This window comes from Suricata suricatta, chromosome 2, assembly GCF_006229205.1.
Source record: "Suricata suricatta isolate VVHF042 chromosome 2, meerkat_22Aug2017_6uvM2_HiC, whole genome shotgun sequence".
Lineage (NCBI taxonomy): Eukaryota > Metazoa > Chordata > Mammalia > Carnivora > Herpestidae > Suricata > Suricata suricatta.
The window spans coordinates 168,930,403-168,950,414 of record NC_043701.1 but is presented as its reverse complement, the minus strand read 5'-3'; the positions used below and the strand labels follow the sequence as shown (position 1 = coordinate 168,950,414).

General features: G+C 45.8%; 1 protein-coding gene and 1 long non-coding RNA gene across 4 annotated transcripts in view; one reads left to right on the top strand and one right to left on the bottom strand.

The window, feature by feature from the left end:
- The window catches only part of GPAM (glycerol-3-phosphate acyltransferase, mitochondrial), a 36,465-nt gene extending 17,531 nt beyond the window's left edge, over positions 1-18,934 (top strand). For all 3 annotated transcript variants that reach the window (XM_029932578.1, XM_029932579.1, XM_029932580.1), the window contains exons 11-21: positions 3,063-3,176; positions 4,290-4,375; positions 5,525-5,640; positions 7,750-7,820; positions 8,582-8,846; positions 9,396-9,538; positions 10,666-10,743; positions 11,380-11,520; positions 13,087-13,276; positions 14,498-14,556; positions 15,164-18,934. In XM_029932578.1, coding sequence (XP_029788438.1) covers positions 3,063-3,176; positions 4,290-4,375; positions 5,525-5,640; positions 7,750-7,820; positions 8,582-8,846; positions 9,396-9,538; positions 10,666-10,743; positions 11,380-11,520; positions 13,087-13,276; positions 14,498-14,556; positions 15,164-15,280 — 1,380 coding nt within the window. In that variant the 3' untranslated portion in view covers positions 15,281-18,934. The remainder of the gene's footprint in view (positions 1-3,062; positions 3,177-4,289; positions 4,376-5,524; positions 5,641-7,749; positions 7,821-8,581; positions 8,847-9,395; positions 9,539-10,665; positions 10,744-11,379; positions 11,521-13,086; positions 13,277-14,497; positions 14,557-15,163) is intronic.
- On the bottom strand, positions 6,637-12,764 carry LOC115285888. The gene is made up of 3 exons (XR_003905736.1): positions 12,581-12,764; positions 7,076-7,341; positions 6,637-6,969 (listed from the first exon to the last, which is right to left on the bottom strand). It is a non-coding gene; the product is annotated as an uncharacterized LOC115285888 (long non-coding RNA).
- Positions 18,935-20,012: the final 1,078 nt, after the last annotated feature.

Genomic DNA, 20,012 nt, shown 5'->3' with positions numbered 1-20,012 from the left:
TAGCCATGTAGTTTTCCGGTGTATGCGTGTACTATGGTTTATTTGGTTGAAAACAGCTTGGTTTCTAGTTTTTGACTATGATCAATCTTGCATATTTCTCGTGAACCCAGGTATGCATTTTGTTAGGTATGCACCTACGAGTGGAAATTGTTGGTGCAGCCTCTCTGGAAAACAGTGTGGAGGTTCCTCAAAAAATTAACAATAGAACTCCCCTATGACCCAGCAATAGCACTGCTGGGGATCTACCCAAGGGATACGGAAGTGCTGATGCACAGGGGCACATGTACTCCCAATGTTCATAGTGGCACTTTCTACAATAGCCAAATCATGGAAGTAGCCTAAATGTCCATCACCTGATGAGTGGATCAAGAAGATGTGGTATATATACACAATGGAGTACTACATGGCAATGAGGAAGAATGAAATCTGGCCATTTGTAGCAAAATGGATGGACCTGGAGAGAGTCTTGCTAGGTGAAGTCAGGCAGAGAAGGACAGATACCGTATGTTGTCACTCATAGGTCTAGCAGGAGAAACCTAATAGGGGACCATGGGAAGGGGAAAGGGGGGAAAAAGAGTTGGGGAGACGGAGTGAAGCAAATCATGAGAGACTTTTGAATGCTGAGAACAAACTGAGGGCTGAGGAGGTGGGGAGGGGAAGGGGGTGATTGTCATGGACTCTTGCAAGGAAGAGCGCTGGATGTTATATGAAGACTAACTTAGTAATAAACTATAAAAAAAAAAAAGAAATCGTTGGGTCATAAAGTGTACATGTGTTCAACTTTAGTAGATGCTAACAGTTTTCCAGAATGCTTTTTCCAACTTACCATTCCTACCTGCATTGTGAGAGCTCCAGAGGGATTCCGTTTTGCTCTTATTTAGTGTAGAAGTCTTGGACACAGTACTTGTTTTAAGCTTGCTGCCCCAAGCGGGCCAGAGCTCAAGACACTAGACGATTCGAGGCTTCACAAATGAAGTGATAGTGCTGACCTATTACCGGAGTTTCTCTCAGGAGACACCCTTTTTGTATATTTGTCTGTCTTGAATGTGTGCACTACTCACCCTGTCTCATGAGTCTGTATCAGAGTCCTGTGTCTGATACATGCCTGTCATTGTCCCTTTTGTAAATTAATGTTCAGGAAATGTTACTAAATGAATAATTAGTAGTAAGTTAAAGGCTACCGTGGGGCTGGATTTGGCATTCAGTTGCTTAAAGTTAGATATTTAGACTCTGGTGATCATCAGACTTCGTGTAAGTGGCGTTTTTGACGTCTTACTTTTCTTTGAGAACTGCAGAACAGTTCTCCATCCTGTTGCATCAATTTTATCGTCATTAACTAGCAGTGGTATTTTTTCTTTAAGTTTTAATTCCAGTACAGTTACAGACAGTATTATATTTAGTTCAGGTGCACGATATAGTGATTCCTCGTAAGCGTGCTCTTCATCCCCTTTGCCTGTGTCTCGCTCCCCCTCCTCCCCACCCCCCCACCTCCTCCGTCAAATATCTGTTTGTTCTCTATAGTTTTGAATTTATTTCTTGCTCTCTCTCTCTCTCTCTCTCTCTTTTCCTTTGTTCATTTGGTTTTGTTTCTTGAATTCCACATATGAGTGAAATCATATGGTACTTGTGTTTCTCTGGTTTATTTCGCTTAGCATTTTACTCTCTAATTCTGTCCGTGTCACTGCAAATGGCAAGATTTCATACTTTCGGTGGCTGAGTAATACTCCATTACGTATATATACACTACATTTGTATCCATTCATCTATCCGTGGACACCTGGGCTCCTTCCATAATTTGGCTGTTGTAAATACTGCAATAAAATAGGGGTGCATGTATCCCTTTGAATTCTTTTTTTCTTTTCTTTGTATTTTTTGGGTAAATGCCCAGAAGTGTGATTCCTGGATAATGGGGTAGTTTTGTTTTTAACTTTATGAGGAACCTCCATACTGTTTTCCACTGTGGCTGCACCAGTTTGCATTCCCACCAGCAGTGGATGAGGGATCCTTTTTTTCCACATCCTTACCAACACTTGTTATTTCTTGTGTTTTTTATTTTAGCCATTCTGACAGATGTGAGTTGATATCTCCTTGTAGTTTTGATTTGCATTTCCCTGATGATGAGTTATGTTGAGCATTTTTTCATGTGTCTATTGGCCATCTGCAAGTCGTCTTTGGAGACTTATCTGTTCATGTCTTCTGCCGTTTTTTAATTAGATTATTTGGTTTTTTGGTGTTGAGTTGTAGCAGTTCTTTGTATGTTTTGGATACTAACCTTTTATCACATCTGTTGTTTGCAAATATTTCTCCCATTTGTAAGGGTGTTTTTTTTAACTTTTGTTGAATGTTTCATTTACTGTGTGGAAACTTTTTTTTTGATGTTGTCCCAATAGTTTATTTTTGCTTTTATTTCCCTTGCCTCAGGAGACATATCTAGAAAAATGTTGCTATGGCTGATGTCAGAGAAATTACTACTTGTGCTCTCTTCAAGGACTATGGTTTCAGGTCTCACATTTAGGTCTCTAATTCATTTTGAGTTTATTTTTGTGTATGGTGAAAAAATGTGGTCCATTTTCATTCTTTTGCATGCTGCCATCTAATTTCCCCAACACCATTTATTGAAGAGGCTGTCTTTTTCCCATTGCATATTTTTGCCTTCTTTATCAAAGATTAATTGACCATATAATTGTGGGTTTGCTTCTGGACTTTCTATTCTGTTCCATTGATCTATGTGTTTATTTTTGTGCCAGCACTGTAGTTTGCAGTGGTGTTTTGTGAATGGTGTAAACAGAGTACTAAATGAATTAATGTTAAGTATTCTGTCATTCATTGACCAAACTGCCTCTCCTAATGAAAGGATTACATCTTTTAGCATCTCTGCATGCTGGCCATTTTCTGACAGGTCTCAGTCAATGAATACTTACTTTCCCTCTTTGTTCAGTGATGTCCTTTTCAATACAGACCTCCAATTTCCACAAAGAAAAATAACTGGCATTTTTTTTGGATAGTAGAATTCCTGTTAGCTTTGTCTCTTATCATGCTGTTCTTTCCAAATTGGAATTTAGGGAAAACCCAAGAAGAATGAGAGCCTGTGGAGTGTAGCTAGAGGCGTTATCAGAATGTTACGAAAAAACTACGGATGTGTCAGAGTGGATTTTGCACAACCGTTTTCCTTAAAGGTGAGTGTTGGAATGAGACTCTGGGAAAGCCTTGGCGTAGCTCCGAGTCGGAAGATGTGGTCTCTGCCCCTGCCTCTGTGCCTCCTCCACGTGTGACCTCACTTCCTTCTCTTGTAAAATGAGGACTGGGTCAAGAATGGCATTTCCTAAATTGTCCCAGCAAGTATGCCTGTTTCCAGGATAGTAAAGGTCTATCTTTGGGAAATATTGGGGTCCATATTTATTATTATTATTATTATTATTATTATTATTATCAGTTCATGGGAGTTTTGCCTGTTGCTTCATAATCTATGTTCCTATTTTATATTATGTTTTAAAGTTGCCTTTAGAGGAAGGTCTTCAAAACCTAACCCCTAAAGCAGGGTAAAATTGGCCCTAGCCTAGGAGGGTGTTCTGTTCTGCTGAGTGGAATCTGGCAGACGCAGGTTCAAAGGGACAGTGGCGTCTTGTGGAGGAGCCTGGGGCGGAGGGCCCTGGGGTCCTGGAAGCTGTAAATTCCTAAGATTTTCAAATTGGCAAATAAGGAGAAGGATGAGTCGGGAGCCCAGGGACAAGGAGCAGAAGTCCTGCTTTTCCTTTTGTTCCATTCCTACCTTTACTTTAAAGACTCTAACTGCCGGAGGGGTGCTTACCTTACACGCTTCACCCTCTGGGAGCCCTGCCATTTCCTACCACTTTGCCTTTTTCGAAACCGTTGAACAGCTTCCCTGTGTCCTTAGGATTTGTATTTGGGTGGAGGGTCTTTCAAAAATCACGTGATCCTCAGGTTGTCAGATTTCCTTTAAAAAGCATGGTCGTGTTGATGATCACGAATAATAATATTGGGAATGCCAAATAATTTCATGCGGATGTGAGAAAAGTTAAGTGTTTTCCTTTAACTTTTAAGTAATTTTGCTTAAGCCTCACTGTCCCGTCCTTGGTATCATTAGTCTTTCGATTTTGTGCTTGCCAACACCCTGGGGTGAGTCTGCACTTCTGAAGGTACTTGAGGGTGGAGAACGTAAACTCTGCGCGCCCTTGTTACCTTTTGAAGAGCGAATTGTATTTTATATGTGTTTATGTAAGCAAGACAATGCGAGGTAACGGTTGTGTTGTCTTCCCCCTCGGCACCAGGAGTATTTAGAAAGCCAGAGTCAGAGACCTGTGTCTGCTCCACTCTCCCTGGAGCAAGCATTGCTCCCAGCAATTCTTCCTTTAAGGTAAGGTTGGCAGAGAAACAATCAAATGTCTATTATTTCTTACGTGGCATAGAAAAATAGGTTACTTTTCTGAAGAACGTGCACATTCTCATTTTCACTTCCTCACCCCAGGTGACTTTTTTCTTGATTTGATAAAGGATAGCGATAGCGAAGTGATGGGTGTTCACATTAGTCTTTGCATTATAAATCTTTCTGAGTGTATGAATGAGGTAGGAGTTCTTACTCGATTTGTGCTTCGGAATGTGGGAGCTGAATTCCTTTTGGTAGTGGCTTACGTTATGTATGTTGTTAGTGCAGAGTATGAAAGAGTTTTCCTATATCCATTTTCCAGAAATCAAATTGAATTGTAACTTAGAGAGATTAAATGTTAAGCCTTGCCCTTAATGTGTTCAAGTGTTGACATTTTAGGGATGTCTTAAAACGAGGGATCAGGGTGGCTTAGTCAGGTACGTGGTGTAGACTCTTGGCTTCGGCTCAGGTCACGATCTCGTGATCTGTGGGATTGAGCCCCGTGTTGGGATCTGTGCTGATAGTACAGAGCTTGCTTGAGATTCTTCTCTCTTCCCCTTTTCCTACCCCTACCCCACTTGTTCCCACCCCCCCTCAAAATAAATAAGCACTTTTAAAAGATTTAAAGAAATAAAATGAGGTATCAGGGCACCTGGGTGGCTCAGTTGGCTAAGCGTCTGACTCTTGATTTTGGCTCAGGTCTTGATACCACAGTCGTGGGGCTGAGCTTCATGTTGGGCTCTGCCCTGGACCTGGAGCCTGCTTGGCATTCCCTCTCTGACTCTTTCCCTCTGACCCTCCCCTGCTTGCGCTCTTCCTCTCTCAAAAAAAAAAAAAAAGAAAAGAAATGACTAAAATGAGATATCTTGCTTTATGCAGTTCTTTCAGCTAGTGGATTTTTGGGGGTGATGTGCCAAAGACTAGTCATAACTCAATAAAATCTTTTGGTCAGGAGAGTGTATTAAACACAATAAGGTATATTATGGAGGAAAACAATGTACATAAATAATCTATTGGTGGTTTAAATGTAGACCGAGTAGTGGTTGGTTGGAAGTATCTTAATACATGTGCACCTTAGTTCTAGGTAGTTTGCTTATAAAAGGGTGTGGTTGTAGAGTCTACTTTAAAAAATCTTTTCAGACCCAATGATGCTGCTGATGAAGGTGCAGACACGTCGGTTAACGAGTCCAGAAATGCAACAGATGAATCCTTCCGAAGAAGACTGATTGCCAATCTGGCCGAGCACATTCTCTTCAGTAAGCACAACGCCACACCCTTTCGTTCTGCCCCCCCCAGGCTCAGCACGGCGCAGGGCACGCCCCACGGGTTTGGGAAGCGGCTGTAGTTAGGCTCAACTTCTGGCGCCGTCAGCTGCTACGGGGGTGGTGATAGGGAGTTATTAGGAAGGTGCTGCTGTGGGCATTTGACGTAATCGGGGAGAACATCACACACAGCGCCTGGTAACTAGTAGGTGCTCATGTAGTAGGTCTTCTGCTTTTTAAAAGATAGTACTGTCAGAATGATTTGTTCCCTCTTTTGCTCATAAACTTGTTTCTTTGAACTATCTAGCTGAATGGCATCTAGTTTTATAGTTTCGTGTCCCTTTTCCTGCTGACCCCATGCTTATTGTCAGCCAGCAAATACCGAGGGGCCATTATGTATGCGTAAAGCCTTGTTTGCACAGTGGGGAGTACAAATCGAGTAACGAGCAATTCTGTACGGGCTTGTGCTGTTCCTGGTGGCAGCGTTGTGCACAAATAATTCGAGTAGGAGAGAGCCGGAGCAGAGCGATCGGAGGACAGACTCAGTCTTCTCTAAGTCCCAGATGGCAGAGTGCGTCACCCCGCAGCACCTGCTCCACAGCCCTGGGGCAGTGGTGTGGTCCCTGGGTGCACAGCCCAGTGGGCTGCCCCTGCCCTTCCCCCAGCCGGAACCCGAGTCCGACCAGACTCTCGGCCCCTCCCGGTGGCGCCGCTGTGCGGGCTCCCTGACCAGCTCAGGCTCCTGCCCTCCTGCGTCACCCGAGGTCAGGGTCTTCTTTCTTGAGCACATCTGACTGTGTCTCTCGCCTGCCTGAATTCCATGCACTCAAAACCCTACATCCCTAATGTTGGAAAGTTGGAAGATAAAGATAAAACCCACTATCCAGATAACCAGGGATGTTGCTATCTAGTCTTTAAAAATATTTTTACAGGTTTTGTATTGTGCTGTTTTCCAATTATAATACAAATATTTATGTTTTAAAAAAATCCTTTAGAAACATTTTTTTTAATGGCCATAAATATGGTACTTGGTACGTTGTTTTTTAAACGCTGGAGACAACACTGTAAATGGAGCATTCATGAATTCGTTATCTCCGAAAGTTTACAAATGGTGTGTTTCTTTCAGAATGTTCCATAGATACTCTTATATTTTTGATTTAGATGATTATAATTGTCCACAGCTCGGAGCGCTGGGTCTTGGGCTGCAGTGATTCTCGGATGTACTTCTGTCCTCCCTCCTCCCTCGGGCCCGGCAGGTGGATCATGCATCCTCAGCCCGGTGAACACAGTGCGTTTTCATCTTAGCAATGGGGAAGCTGCGGCCTGGGGGTCGAAATAATTTCCCCCATGTTATGAAATTAGTGTAGAAATTAGGATTTGAGCCCAGATTTTCGGACTTCAAATCTACTGCCCCCTTCTCCCACTGCACCTCTTTGAATGTGACGATGAATCCGCCTGCCTGAGGAGAGCGGGGGAGGCACCGTCCTCACGGACTGCAGCCGGGCCCAGGCCCAGAAGCACAGAAGTGGGTGCCGCGTAGAGGTGCCAGCACAGGCGTATACTTTGGGTCCTGGTGTTTCCGTGAAGGTGTCTCCTGGCCATTCAGTAACCAAGTTCCACTGGCCTGTTTGGAAGGTGGAGCTGTCGTAGGCTAGCTTCTGTGATAATAGCGATCTCTAATGAGGTTCTGTTGGCCTAGAACATGGTATAATGTAATTTCCCTTCAGTAAATTAAAGTTGTGGGAAATGTGGTAGATGTGGAGGTATTTAGGGTTTTAAATACTCCTGTTTAATAAGATTTAGGTACTTCTGGGGGCGCCAGGGTGGCTTAGTTGATTAAGTGTCTGACTCTTGATTACAGCTCACGTCATGATTTCACGGTTCGAGGGATCGAGCCCCGTGTCAGACTCTGGGCTGACAGTGCAGAGCCTGCTTGGCATTCCTTCCCTCCCTCTCTCTCTCTCTGCCCCTCCCATGCTCATGCACTCTCGCCCGCTCTCTCTTTCTCTCAAAATGATTAAACTTGAAAGAGTTAGATACTATTAGAAACTTCTAGCTATAATAAAAGAAAAGGGAACCTAAAGGTTTGTGTTTGCCTTCCAGCTGCTAGCAAGTCCTGTGCCATTATGTCAACACACATCGTGGCCTGCCTGCTCCTCTACAGACACAGGCAGGTATGTGTGCAGTGTCACCGGAGGTCAGGAGAGAGCGTCCACATACTCGTTCGCTGGTAGATGTGGCCCAGTCCCGGCATGGGCTTGTGAGACACGCAGTAAAAGAAGCTAAGCAGCCTGCCCGCAGGAGCTTACAGCTCTGATGGAGGAAGTCCCCATGGAAACAGCCTCACAGACTGCATCCATCTATGACAGGGGGCATTCTGTGAGTAGTGAGGCATATTGTGTTGGCGTGCAGTGAGTCTTCTGCCAGCTGATGGTCTCCGCACGATTTGATCTGTGTTTAGGACCACATTCCCTTAATGCACGTGTCTGGGTACTATGATGCAAGAGCGAGTCTGTCCCCTTCACAGTCATTTCTCAACACCAAACACAGTGCCTTTATGCGTGCGTGTGTATGTACGTGTGCACCAAATAAGTAGTTGTCAGGCAACTATTTAACGTGATGGAAATTACTGCTAAAAAATAAACAGTGCTTACTTTTAGATGGCTGTTGCTCCCCTTTGTCCCCTTACACGCTCCTATCATGTGTTGTGGCTAGAGCGTACTCTGGATGTGAATATCTTGGCTTTCTGGAGGAGCAGTCTTTTCTCCAGTTTTTATGACCTCCTCTGCACTGATATTCTGGGCCTTTTCCTGTCTATGCTGACAGTGGGCTGCAGGAAAGCCAACGCAAGAAAGAAACTCCTTGGAATGGCCTCATGGCCTTTTGGGAAGTAGGTTTTCCACTGTCTCGAGACCATGTCTCTCTGTTTCTCTAGGGAATTGATTTCTCCACATTGGTGGAGGACTTCTTTGTGATGAAGGAGGAAGTCCTGGCTCGAGATTTTGACCTGGGGTTCTCAGGAAACTCTGAAGACGTGGTCATGCATGCCATCCAGCTGCTGGGAAATTGTGTCACGATCACTCACACCAGTAGGAACGATGAGTTTTTTATTACACCCAGCACAACTGTCCCGTCCGTGTTTGAACTCAACTTCTACAGCAATGGGGTGCTCCACGTCTTCATCATGGAGGCCATCATAGGTATGGCTGGCCCTGACATATCCTCATGGGCCGTGAACAGGCCTAAGGCACATAGCGCTGCTTGTTGATTTGTTTGAGGGAGTGGGTTGCTATGTTTTTAGTTTTCAAATAAAAATCTAATCTGCTCTATCACTATGGCTTATTCTTATGTTTAATAACAAATAGCTACTGAATTACCATTTGCATAGTATTATACTTAAAACCGAGGAGGAGAGGGAAGGTATTTTGCTATCAAGGGCTGAAAACCTGAGACAGAGCTACACATGGCAGTAAAATGAGTGTGGGGCGCTTATTTGCGATCAAGAGGGGACAGAGGAGAAGAGCCAGGAGGGGCGGAAGCCCCTGCGGAATGTGTTTGGTGGAGTTGGGATCACATGGAATCCTGAGCAGTGGATCCTGGGGGGATTTATGTAAATCCCCCCAGTGAATGCAGATAATTATTTTTGATGTGTTAACAAGGTATTAAGGCAATCCAAGTTTTCTGAGCCATCTGAAGTTCTTCTTGGAGCTGGAAGGCTGTTGGCTTCATTGATGCCTTTCTTTCCTTAGCCTGCAGCCTCTACGCCGTTCTGCACAAGAGGGGCCCAGGAGGGTCTGCCGGAACGTCCCCTAACTCCATCAGCCAGGAGCAGCTGGTGCGGAAGGCCGCCAGCCTGTGCTACCTACTCTCTAACGAAGGCACCATATCTCTCGTAAGTGAAGACTCTTGTGTTGCCTGTTGTCTTTTTCTTGAGCGTTTTTATGAACCAGGAGCCATCTTTGTTTTTCTCTCAGAGGATGTTTGGTCTATTATTAAAGCTTTACACTCTACTCCTGGGTTTCAGTGACCATCAGGTCACTATGTTGTGTACTGTGTTTCATGGCTATTGGGGTCACTACTCCGTGACCCCTTCATGTAGCTAAGAGCCTCCTGATGGGACAGATCACTCAACATTCTCCATCAGTCAGATCCAAAGTTACTGAGCTCTTACTATACATATGATACTGGGTCAGAGGTTTGTAAATTATTAACAGGCCCAGAACATAAGAGCTAGAAATAGTCTTAAAAATCATCTTTTCAAGCCCTTGTCATTTTACAAATGGGAAAACCAAGACCCAACAGTACCGGCGAGCATTTATGTTATATTCAAGCACTTCTAGACATTTCATCATAAGACACCCATACAAGCAATAGATTCTTTTTCCTCAAAATCATCAACAAAAAGAACTCATATTCTATGTAAAGTCTAGTACTCTCCCCCACTCGTGAACGTGTCCTGGACCACGTACGAAGACAGTTTTGTGAGTACAGCCCTCCTCTGTGGCACCGTTCTTTGTGTGGCATATTGTCGCCCCGCTGGGGAATCTGTTTTGCATGAACCTTGGACAGCAGGATGGGATGGGGCAGATAAAGCTCTCAGGATTGACCTTGTCCTTTTCCTGGGTCATTTCTGAGCTATTTGAATATTGTATTTCCTCATCTACACCTTTATGTACGATACTTACTGTAAGGTAGCGTTTGCAGAGAAATGGTCCTGTAAAGAAAAAGAAATGTGTGGCAGGACTGGACAGGCAGTCTTGTTGAGGACTTGCTCCACCGCGGGGACACTGAGCTCGGGTCGCCCTCTGCAGGTGGTGCCACCCGGGCTGGCTGCTCTGCTAGACCGAGAGCCAGGGCTCTGGGGCTTTCCCCTTTATCAGGAGGGTGGGCGTCGGGGCTCTTGACTTGCCCAGCCGAGTCAGGTGGTTAACACAGGAGCATTTGGCAGTTACCTTGTACCGTGTTTCGGCCTTAAAAAAAAGTCACTGACATTTATATTTAATTGTCTTTTCATTTCAGCCCTGCCAGACGTTTTACCAAATTTGCCACGAAACCGTAGGAAGGTTTATCCAGTACGGCATTCTCATAGTGGCAGAGGTACGAGGAGGGGCTGGCTTTCTTCGCCTTTATTTAGGTTCTTGCTCTTCCTTCTCTTTTCTACCGACTATTTTAACCACTGTTGTGGGCAGTTATTTCAGCTGGTAATTTACATTTGGTGTATAGTCTAGTCCACGCGAAAAGTAAGGATAGGGAGAGTAAATGTCTCTCAGGATTGTTTTTAATATTTTGGTTTCTTTTGTGTAACCGGTCTTGTCTAGAACCTATCTTGACTTGACTCCATGATACCATAAGTTTTCATTCCAAGATGAGGTGTTTTACATATCAGTAAACATGCATATTGTAGCTCGCACACTCGTGTCTTTCTTTTTTGAGACTGTAACTGTTATAGATTTAGGACAGCCGGTATGGCCCGGGAAAGTAGGCCCCGACCTAGAGGAGGCGAGGGCATTTTATTTGCTCCATCTGGTAGCTTTCCCTGCTGCCTCTTTCTTCTCTCCATCCCTGCTCTGTCCCGAGTGAGGCGGAGTTTGGAGAGGGAAGTGAGTGGACGCTGTCCATGGCTGACAGGAGTGGGGAGGGCAGAGAGGGAGGATGCTTTGTCTGCTGTCCAGCCAGGCACATGTCAGTGCGCCCGCGCATATTTACTTCCTGTCCTTCATCTCTTTGGCGCAGCAAGATGACCAGGAAGATATTAGTCCCGGTCTTGCTGAGCAGCAGTGGGACAAGAAGCTTCCGGAGCCTTTGTCTTGGAGAAGTGATGAAGAAGACGAAGACAGTGATTTTGGTGAGGAGCAACGAGATTGCTTCCTGAAGGTACTTCGGTGAAGAATCCTGGTGGATGTTACCGTGGAGTTGGGGTTTGTGTTGCCCCTCGTGAGTGAGGCTCTTATAAACGGGACTCTGGTGACTTATTCCTGTCTCCAGCACCCGTAGACCAGCCCCAGTGCTTTCTGCCTGGTAAAGGTACTCAAATGTTCGAGGTGAATGACTACCCCCAGTCGCTCAGTTTGGGTGTAGGTAATGGAAAGGGACAGAAGTACAAATTCGGGAAGATGAACATCGTGAGGCCCCTCACAGCCGTCTCCTCAGAATGCGCCGGGGCAAACGTGTTTCCCCGCCCCCGCGCGCTCTCCCGAATACGGAGGACTTTCGCTTGGTCATCAGTAAAGCAAGGCAGCGCCCAGAGTTGGGGAGGGATTTCTATTCAGCTGTCACTGGCCAGTGACTCTTTCTGAGTCATTCTCAGTCTTGACAACCCTGTCGGAATTTCATACATTGAGCTCTTTGCCTTCAGTTAAAACAAATCCCATCATAGGAGAAAATTTAGATTTTTAAGATATTTTCCCTGATTTGTAATTTTTTAAGTTAATAATGACCCAATTTTTTCTGAGTATTTTAAGAGGATTACTCTTTAAAAAAATTTTTTAATGTATTCGAGAGAGAGAGAGCATGCTTATGTGTGAGCATGTGAGCTGGGTAGGGGCAGAGAGAGAGAGAGGGAGACACAGAATCTGAAGCAGGCTCCAGGCCCTGAGCTGTCCGCACAGAGCCGGATGTAGGGCTCAAACTCATAAACTGTGAGATCATGACCTAAGCCAGAGTTGGCAGCTTAATCATTTGAGCCACCCAGATGTCCTGGCGCTAAGTGGATTATTCTTTTTGCAGTGGTATAACACCTCTAATTTACAAGCGCATGCACACACACACACACACACACACACACACACACACACGCATGCACACACACTTCACAGACTCAGGAGGTGTAGGTTTTGGAGAGTCCAAATGACCTTTAGGAGTTTTTCCATTTTGAGCGTTAATGGTTTTACAATGGGGAGTGAGTGGTCCTGTCTCTGCACTGCAGGGGGCCTACCTGAGCGTGCCTGTTTGGGTGGGTGCAGTGAGAGTCCCCTCTGCCACATGGTGCCTCACCACCACTACTGTCATCCCCCCATGATGTGGGCCATGTAGGGGTGGCAGCCAGTGCAGGCTGGGAAGGCCTGAGGTGACCTTGGTGGCCTTGCCAAGTGCCTTCTTCCTCACTCAAGTGCTGTTGAGCTGGGATTTGAACCCTGGAGGGCCCAGCTTTGTGCCCGGCTATTTTCAGTGATGACAGATGTCATAATTCTGTCATAAAGGGATGACAGGTTCTTCCAGGCAGCTGTTGAGTGAATGTAAATCTCAAGTACTACAGAAAAAATGAGGATGGCAAAGAACTCACTTCAGATCCAGAGCCTTTCCTGCACGGGGTCTGTGCTTCCGGGAGGGGGCTGGTGAGAGGCCGTCTTCTCAGTTGACGCCTCTCCGGAAGTCCCTGGGTCCACGGCTTCTGTCTCCTCTGCCTCCGCCTGACCTCACGGCCCACTCTCGCACCGCCAGGTGAGCCAGTCCAAGGAGCACCAGCAGTTCATCACCTTCCTGCAGAGGCTCCTGGGGCCCCTGCTGGAAGCCTACAGCTCGGCCGCCATCTTCGTCCACAACTTCAGTGGCCCGGTGCCGGAGCCCGAGTATCTGCAGAAGCTGCACAAGTACCTGCTCACGAGAACGGAAAGAAGTGTCGCCGTCTACGGTACGTGCGTCACAACTGTGGCTGCTCTTAAGAGCTGTGCCTTTTTTGATGACAGGAATCTGCTAGGTATAGACAGGGAAAAACGCGCAATCAACCTGACCCCCGACTCCACAGATTACTGGTGGTCTCTGTTCTGGGGTGTGCTGTGGATGGATTGGTGCGGTCGGACTCTCTACGTCTGGCTCTTTTCACCTAACGTTGTGAGCAGGAGTCGTGCATGTTCGCGCCCCTGGCTGGTTGCTCGTTCTTGCTGCTTAAGGCACATGGCGTGGGGGCAGTTCTTGCCTGTGATCGTTCCCCTCGCCGCGGACGGTTGGCTCGGCTGCACTCCGGAGCTGCCTCGATGGGCCGTTGTGAGCGCATTCAATGCCCGGGCGAACACACGCCCACCTGTGCACTCGCTGTCCCCAGCCCTCTGTCACAGCCCCGGAGGCGCTGCAGCCGAGACCCGGGTGGCCGTGCCCGTGGGCCCGCCAGAAGCCACGTGTCTCCAGCGCCCCTCACCTGGTGGGAGAGGTGTGATCTGGCGGGAGCAGCGCTTTCTATGGTTAACGGCCTAGGACGGCAACTGCTTGGAATCGATACTTTTGAGAGCCAGAAGGGAACTAGAGATAATTTCTCACTAGACATCTCTCCCTCCCTCCCTCCCTCCCTCCCTCCCTCCCTCCCTCTCTCTCTCTCTCTCTCTCTCCCTCCCTCTCCCCCCGCCCCCCATATCCACATAGATGAATATCTAGAGATAGAGTCACCCACTTTATAGATGAAGGAACTATCCCAGATCACGTAGCTGGTTAATGGGCAAACCCAGGTCCGGAATTCTCTTCTGATCTCTAGATTTGTGCGCATTCTGGCCTCACTGCTGTGAGCATCGTCTGTGCGTCACTGTGCAGGGTGACAGTGTGCAGACACATCTGTTGCTTCTCTCAAAAACCCTTCAGGATGGTTGTTGTTGGTGTTTCTCTCTTCTTTTTCTCTCTCATTTCCTCTCTTCCTCTTTCTTTCTCTCCTTTGTTCTTGCTGGTTTTTCCTTAAAAGATGACAGAGCAGGTTTAAAGAAACAGCAGATCCTTTGAGACCTCACAGGCTGCCGGTAGCCAAATGGAGCTTGCCCCCAGTCTGCCGACGGGCTCCAGCCCCCCATGCCGCCCACACTTTCTCACTGTGGATGTTGGCGTTTTGGGGTGTGCTGAACTTTGATAAGGTCTTATCCTCTCTCTACAGCTGAGAGTGCCACTTACTGCCTTGTGAAGAATGCTGTGAAAATGTTCAAGGATATCGGGGTGAGTGCCCACCAATGACAGCACGAAGTCAGGTCTTAACTTCTTTCTCTTTCCGCCCACGTCTAGTCTGTCTGTGCCATCTTTGTTTGAGGTGGGCCCAGAGAAAAGCAGTTTCTGCTCTAAATTTGACAGTGTGTCTGGGGATTGGGAGAGGGTGAGGTATGTTGAAGGTGAGGCCCATCAGTATATATTTATTTGAATGTTCCAGAACTTTCCTGTTTCAAGCTGCTGGCACAGTTTTGGTAGGGATGTTAATTACGCTATAGATTTTCAGTTATTCTGTTTTTACTGGTGTTGCGGGAAGTCTTGTCCGGTGTACTTTGCCTTCCTGTGGGACGTGAGTTCCATGGAGGTACTAGTAGTTTTTGTGAGGGACTTATCTGTGCCTTTATTCTAACACAGATGTTAAAAGTATACTGATTGGACTCTACCCGCGAACACTGCACCCACGTCCACCTCCCCACCCCGCACTCCTAAACGCCCACGTGTTCGTTCACTGAAAGCCAGGATATGGTTTTATGTGCCTTCCTGCGTTTTAGGGTCTAGGACACAGGTCAGGGTTGGTGCCATCTGTTTGGTTTGTCTTTAACTTAAACTTTCTCTCCAGGTTTTCAAAGAGACCAAACAGAAGCGAGTGTCTGTTCTAGAACTCAGCAGCACGTTTCTACCTCAGTGCAACCGGCAAAAACTCCTAGAATATATCCTGAGTTTTGTGGTGCTGTAGGTGCCTCCTGGCACCTGCGGCGAAGTGACGGGCACGGGACGCGTCCCTCGGAGGCTCCGGCCTCTGGCTCGAGAGTTGAAGGTGCCGGCATGCAGCCCGGCCTGACCTGTGCTGCCGCGACCTGCAGGAAGACAAGTGCCTTCCCCTCCGGGGGCCTGTGCCTGCCGCTCCCTGAGAGGACACGCCGCCCCTGCGCAGATGACCCTCGGGGCCGCGGCCTCCGCTTGCAAGTCGTCAGTAGATGACGAAGTGAAATCTCAAAAAATCATTTTGAAGTTTATTAAAGATTTACCCTTAAGTAGAACTGTTAAGCACTAATTACTGTGATGGGCACAAATGTAGATTCATTCTAGAACCAAATTTGTACAGCGTACTTAATACTGTCCGGTAATTCGTCCATATATTTTCTGATTAACAGTTAATGCATCCTTAAACATGATCCAGCCATCCATTCACTGTGTTTTTTTTTCCTTCCAGTTTTATCTTTGTCAGTAGTAGCTACGTTTTAAAGGGGACACCTTTCATCCCAAAGTGCTTTACAAATGGACGGGCTGATGTGTGTCACACCCAGCTATCACTGTGCTGTCCTCTGCAGGCACATTTAGAAAGCGTTTTAGAAACATGAAAACAGAACATGGGGTTAGGTCAGAGATAGAGCTAATGGGATCAAACAGTTAACATCAGGAATAAATCTGGCTGGCAAAATTCAAGGTAAACACTGACTCTGAAAACTTTTGCTCATATAAAAAGTGCCATTGAGTTTTAAATGACCAGCAAGTATTTAGGAACAACTCCTGTTTTGTGTCTGTGTCTACAGTTCCCCACCCCTCTGGCAGCCCCGCCTCTCACAGGTGCAGCTCTCTCTTCAAGATCCTTCAGCTAAATAGCACTTGGCCTAACCTGATTAGCTTGGCCTGGCAGACTGGTAGCGGTAAGTGCCGGGGCTCTAGGCTGCTGCTTCAGGGCGCTCATGTGCTGCGCACAGGTTGTGCACTGCCCCAGTCCAGGGTACTGGCACCCACTCAGGGTGTGTGGTGTCTAGCGTGTGTGGTACACGTGGTGGCCCCACTGCCAGGCAAGTGATTGAAGGCATTTATGGATTTTTAGCTATGAGGAAACACCGTGGATTTTTAAAAACATATATGGGTTATATGCCGAAACCCTGAGGCCACACAGTGGCAAATTACTATGAAAAATGGACTGTTCCTAATGGGCAGGTGCCTTTTTATGAGCAGGAGCGTGATTGTTGCGGTAATTACGGTGATTTCATAAAGATCATGTGATATTAAAACATTTTCTAACAGCCTATTGTTCCTTCTGTTCATGGTATTATGGAATTAGGAATTTTTCCTGATGGAATACTGCATATAGTCTTTGAATTTCAAGGTACTGAGAATTAACTTTGTACTTTTAGTGTTTGGACTTTAAACACTAATAGCATCTCCTGAATATCCCGTGCGTGTCCGGAGAGGGAAGGGCACTGGTTGGTATCTCACAGTGTGTGAAGTATCTCGTTTGAAACTCCTAGCAATAATGCTGTGCTGTCGTGGTCTTCTCCCAGTCTTCTCAGATTCCATGTTTAAAATGTATTTGTTCTTTGTAGGAACTCCCGTCCCCTTAAGCCGTTGTCAGTGTCGCAGCGGCGCTGGTGTGGAGCGCGGCCTTCACCTTGTAGCACTCCATTTCACTAACCGGGAGAGAGGAGGCTGCCTTCTTTGGGCCGGAGCTGTGCACATGGGGGCCACCCGGGGAGGCTTATTTATCCCCGTGAGTGTCCCTTTTGTAGGCAGGCAGTCACTGCACTAGCCTCTCTCATTCTCCCTCTAAATTAGAGATCAAGGATTGCTCAGACTTCTCCTAGTTACCTGGAAGGTCAAGGTTGGGACTGACCGTGAGTGGAATGGGCTGCACTGCCTGTGACCTCTGCTAAGAGCGCCCGCCATGCCTGCCGGGCAGCACCAATGGCTTCTCTGGCTTCGTTTCCCTTTTCAGTTGGTTTGTCTTCTAGAAATCTAATCAGATGCTTTGGGGAATGCAAGGTATGATTTGCTAGCTCTCTTGCAACGTAATTCACTGTGAGAATAAATATGCATGCTTTTTGTCATTCACTGGTGCTTTGAAAACCTTTTTTAAGGAAGAAAAATCTCAACCAAAGTTCTGCTCATCGAGACAGGCTGACCCTGAGTTAATTTTAGCACAACTCATTCTTCAGTGCCTCATCACCGAGAAAGCATACATCATCACAGTAAGGCTTCCAGATAGCACTGTTCTGCTTAAAGATTTATTCTCAGTTTTCCAAAAGCGAATGGCTTCCATGTAAGATTAAACAAACTAGGTGCTTGTAAATAATTTATTACAGTTTACTCTACTGCATTTCTATAAAACTGAAATGCATGCCCTCCAGGGGAAGACTGTGAGTCAAATTAAAAAACAAAATCCAATAATAAGCAATACGAAACTGCACGCTTTCAAATGAAGACTGTCCTCACTGATTTCAGAAAAGGGAAAGGAGTCTCTGCTCCCTTCACTTTTAAGAAAAACAAAAGGGAAGGCACTAGTGTGAACCGTGTGGCACTAGTAACAGAGAAAGTATTCCAATTCTTTCTTCTTGGATTTGTTAAGTCTCTCGAAGTCAGAGAGGTGAGCGGATTGCAATGAATGTGAACTCAGATTGTGGAACTTGGGGTCATCCGAAGGGGGAAAGCACGTCCCCTGGCTGTCCACGTAATCTGAGTGCTCTGTGAGATGCTCATCGCTGTTTTGTAGAAGTGTTACTGGTAAAAAAAGTACATGAATCCTCTCTTTTTAGAAACTCACAGTGCTCTCCAGTGCAGCAAGGGCTCAGGGTGTGCTGGTCCCAAGCCTGTTTACCCAGCATTTCCTTCCAGACTGTTGTGGCCCCAGGATCTTTTCCCCTTTGCAGCCCTGTGATCCTCCGCGAAGCCGTGGAAAACGTTTTGGGAAGCGCTGTGTTAAACAGCAACAGCAGGGGGCAGAGTTTGCATGCATTTTGTACAATCTAACGTTCTCGTTAATGAGTGTACGTTTTCTCCCCTGGAGACAATAAGCACAGAAAACTAATATAGGTAGTCAGATACCTTTCCTTTGATGGAAAGGTCAGCTGTCAACGACTCTGGGTTTTTCCCCTTAAAGTAGCAAAATTAACACAAGGATTAACTGAGGTAAAGAATGAAGATTTTAACTCAGATCTAGAGGAAAATATTGCACAATTGAATGCAGATTTTTATCCACAGATAGTTCTAGTATTTAGAAATGATAAGACCTATCACTGAAGTTTATAAGACCTAATTTGGATGTAAATCTGTTTTTTAAAAGACTCTTTTTAGGAACTTAAGACTTGGCATCTGGCATTCTAGTTTAATACAAACAATGATCGCATTTGAAAGAATTTTGACTTTATTTCTAAACATCTAAAGCTCTGAAATGCCTTGATGGAAGGTGTTATTTTCCTGTTGTACAAAGAAATGTTGAATTGTGGTATAAAAGGATTACTATAAAATACTGTGAAATAATACTGTGTGATTTTGTGAACGAAACCTATTTGGAAATGTCCATTGATTTTTATGCCTGTTAAATGTATTGTCAGAAGCACAGAAGGGTAGTTTTGTTTTAATAAACCAAAAAAAGAATATATTCTTGATATCTCAAATTTGTCGTTAAAAGTTCTCTACATAATTTATCATATAAACAGTTGTTCTTGTTTGACTTTACATAGGACTTTATTAAAAATTTTGTTCAAACATTTATTTATTTTTGAGAGACTGAGAGAGACCGTGTGATCAGGGGAGGAGCAGAGAGAGAGAGGGAGACACAGAATCAGAAGCAGGCTCCAGGCTCCGAGCGGTCAGCACAGAGCCCTACTCGGGGCTCGAACCCATGAACCGTGAGATCATGACCTGAGTCAAAGTTGGACGCTTAACTGACTGAGCCACCCAGGCGCCCCATACATAGGACTTTATGAAAATGCTTATAGGAAATAACCTTGCGTGAATTTATGGACCCCCAGTGGGTGGTTTTATCACTGACCCAGAGCTCTTCAAATTTGATCAAGCATTTTCTCTTCTTAGTAACTATTCGTATCAGAGATTTACTTTGAGTTTCTGTGCAGATTCCTGGTATTTCTGTCCTATCTTTATGTCTGAAGTATTAGGTTCCTTCCACTACTTCATAGTAGTTGCCCCCAAATTACTTTTTTGACAAGTAAGGCAAGTATTTTCTTAGAGCACTGTTTTCTGTGAACCCTTCAAAAGCGTTCACACGCAGCCTTCTCACGGGGGAGCCCTCCAGAAAGGGGGGCCGACACGTGCCCGGCCACACCATCCACACTGTTTGGGTACATGACATGGCTGTGAACCCAACCCTCAGACCATGAACCCTGCTTGCTACCTGACCCTCTATCTGAACTCAGTACTTTGCCCCCTCTGATTTGCTCCGGAAGGTTCTTGCCAGGACTGTATCCTTGACCTCTGGTGCATTTGTGCTTTGCATTGGCAGCTTCCTTGCTGCGGCCCAATGTCACCTTCCCCTTATACGAAATTCCATTTTTCACAACCCCTTACTCTAGGGGGATGTTAACTGATTTTGAAGGCTCATCTCTTAATGTTCAGTTCCGTGCCCACTCATTTTAGTCCTATTTACTCCCCTTTTAACACCTGCCATCTGTCCTCACACATATCTAGTAAAATTCTAATGCCCCTCCTTGACAAATACA